Consider the following 2,342-nt stretch of genomic DNA (forward strand, 5'->3'; position numbering starts at 1 on the left):
GCGCAGCACCGCAATGGTGCGCGCTGCACCACTGTGGTGCGAGCAGCGCCTGGCGGTGGTGCGCGCAGCACCACTGCGCGCAGCACCGCAATGGTGCGCGCTGCACCACTGTGGTGCGAGCAGCGCCTGGCGGTGGTGCGCGCAGCACCACTGCGTTGGTGCTCGCAGCACCACCTGCTGCGCGTTTTTTTTTTTTTTTTTTTTTTTTTTTTTTTTTTAACAGAAAAAAAAAAGAGGATAAAAAAAAACACCATACAAATCTCAAGCATATGCGAGAAAAAAAACTGGAAGCAATTCATAAAATGGCTCTGATACCAATGTTAGAATGCACAGCGAAAAAAAAAATACCTCAAGCTCAGCTTAAAGAATTGCTCCACAAGTTTTTCCAGATTGATAAACTCCAAGCGTTTCCTCTTAGTGGCGAAAGTGTACTTCGTAGTATGGAACTAGAGTAACACTTACAAATCCACAGCCTAAGTATTTTATCAAAAGAGAACAAAAAGAGAGAGAGTCTTTTTTTTATTTTTTTTAGATAGGTGTTTTCAAAACACAATTGAGGAGGACTATATATGCACGGCTGGCCTTAAAGGCTAGCCTTCAATAGTCTTGTGTAACGCATGGCTTTAAGCCATGCGTTACACAAGATACGTTACAAGTAACGTTACAAGTAACGCATGGAGGGGTCAGCCCCACGTGGGCGCCCCTCCAACTAATAGATAGTTTAAGAGAATGATACATGAATTCTAATAATCTAAGATGAAGAATTTATGATAGGGTTAAAAATATACATAATATATGTAACATTTTTTTTTTCCTGGACAAGTTACCAGCACAATAGCATCCAAGCTAAAATTGGGAAGACATTAAAAAAAGGAAGAATTTTTGAGATTTGGTCTGCACAAAAACGACACTTTGCTGTCATGGTAGTTCATTCATCAGCTTTTAAACATGAGATCTTCGTCCTTCCTTGCACTTCCCCAGCTTTGATGATGCTTGAAAATCCAGCGCCATCCTTTCATACTTTTCCTGCCTTTTCTGACCCCTTTCTCATTCACTGTAATCCTACAGGAACCCCCATTACAGAAACTCCCATCCCCCGTCAAATTCCCAAGAGAACCTCCACATTCATGTGCCACAAAACTACTCCCTCTCGTACTGCCAAAAGCTGAGTCTGGATTTGTTAATCCAGCCATTTTTTCTGCAGGAAACTCTGGCTTCGGTTCTGATGAGTAATCAAGCTTCAAGTCGATAAAGCTTGAATCGTCCATGCCATTGAAATCACTCTCTTTGAGTGAGAAAATACGTCTGTTAGCTCCATTAAAACCAGCATCAGGCTCTAGAATTCCACCCTTCTTCACAGACTTAAGATCAGTACCTTTTTCAGACTCCAAGTGACAATCTTTCTTTTCTCCATCAAACCCACTTTTTCTCGGCTCTGCTTCACTGAAACCACTTCTTCTCCCAGAATCTAAAGGCAGACCCCCATTGACGCCAGAACTCCTGGCAGCAGAAATAGAACTCCTAGCAGCTGATACAACCAAATTTTCACCATCCTCTGACCCAAACCACCCTCCACCCCTGAAACTGCAGAGGGATCTGGACCTTGACACACCCATATAATCAACCAACCACAAGTCACTTTTCTCGTCACAGCCACCTGCAACACTCGATCTCTCGTAGTTCTTCTCTTTTTTCTTCCTAAACAGCCTCCCGATTCTCCAAAACCCAGTACTTCTTTTGATCTCAACACAGCTACTGCTGCTCCTTTTGAGCACCACGACTTCCTCAGCCCTCTCTTGGGCTTTGGGCTTAGAATGCGATTGTGGAATTTCGTTCCTTTCATTCTCTATCAGGAATGAGACTCGACCGACACTCCCTACCTCGACGGTGCATGAATTCCGATTGGAAGAGATCTCGGAGCAAGAGCAAGAAGAGAGGCGCTGCTCTCCACAGTCGGAGCAGACCAGCTTGATCAGACGGTCCTTGAGACAATAAGCGCAAATGCCAGCCGAGGAGGATGAAGATGGGTGCTTCTTGCAAGGAGCATCCGATGAAGAATAATACTCAATGTCGTTGCTGAACGCTTCTACAGCTTTGCCTCTATCTTTCATTGCTCCCGATTCCTGTAAACGCAGCTTCTCGATCTTGAAATGAACAAACAACAAAGTAGCGTGAGGAAAATCTTCTTGGGTTCCAGAAAGATGATCAAATACTAGCTTAAAAAATGGTGAGGACTATAAATGAGAGGAAACAAAATGTGGTGTTTTTGGATGTCAAGGATCATGGTGCTATGACATAAGGAGGAGTGATAGGAACAGAGGCGTCAACTTTACGTTTTCTCT

General features: G+C 43.8%; 1 protein-coding gene across 1 annotated transcript; it reads right to left on the minus strand.

The window, feature by feature from the left end:
• Positions 1 to 935: 935 nt before the first annotated feature.
• LOC121255008 lies at positions 936 to 2,111 on the minus strand. Its single transcript, XM_041155307.1, has one exon. It carries the CDS (start codon positions 2,109 to 2,111, stop codon positions 936 to 938), a length of 1,176 nt encoding a protein of 391 aa, XP_041011241.1.
• Between the last annotated feature and the right edge of the window lie 231 nt (positions 2,112 to 2,342).

Source organism: Juglans microcarpa x Juglans regia, chromosome 3D, assembly GCF_004785595.1.
Source record: "Juglans microcarpa x Juglans regia isolate MS1-56 chromosome 3D, Jm3101_v1.0, whole genome shotgun sequence".
NCBI classification, from domain to species: domain Eukaryota; kingdom Viridiplantae; phylum Streptophyta; class Magnoliopsida; order Fagales; family Juglandaceae; genus Juglans; species Juglans microcarpa x Juglans regia.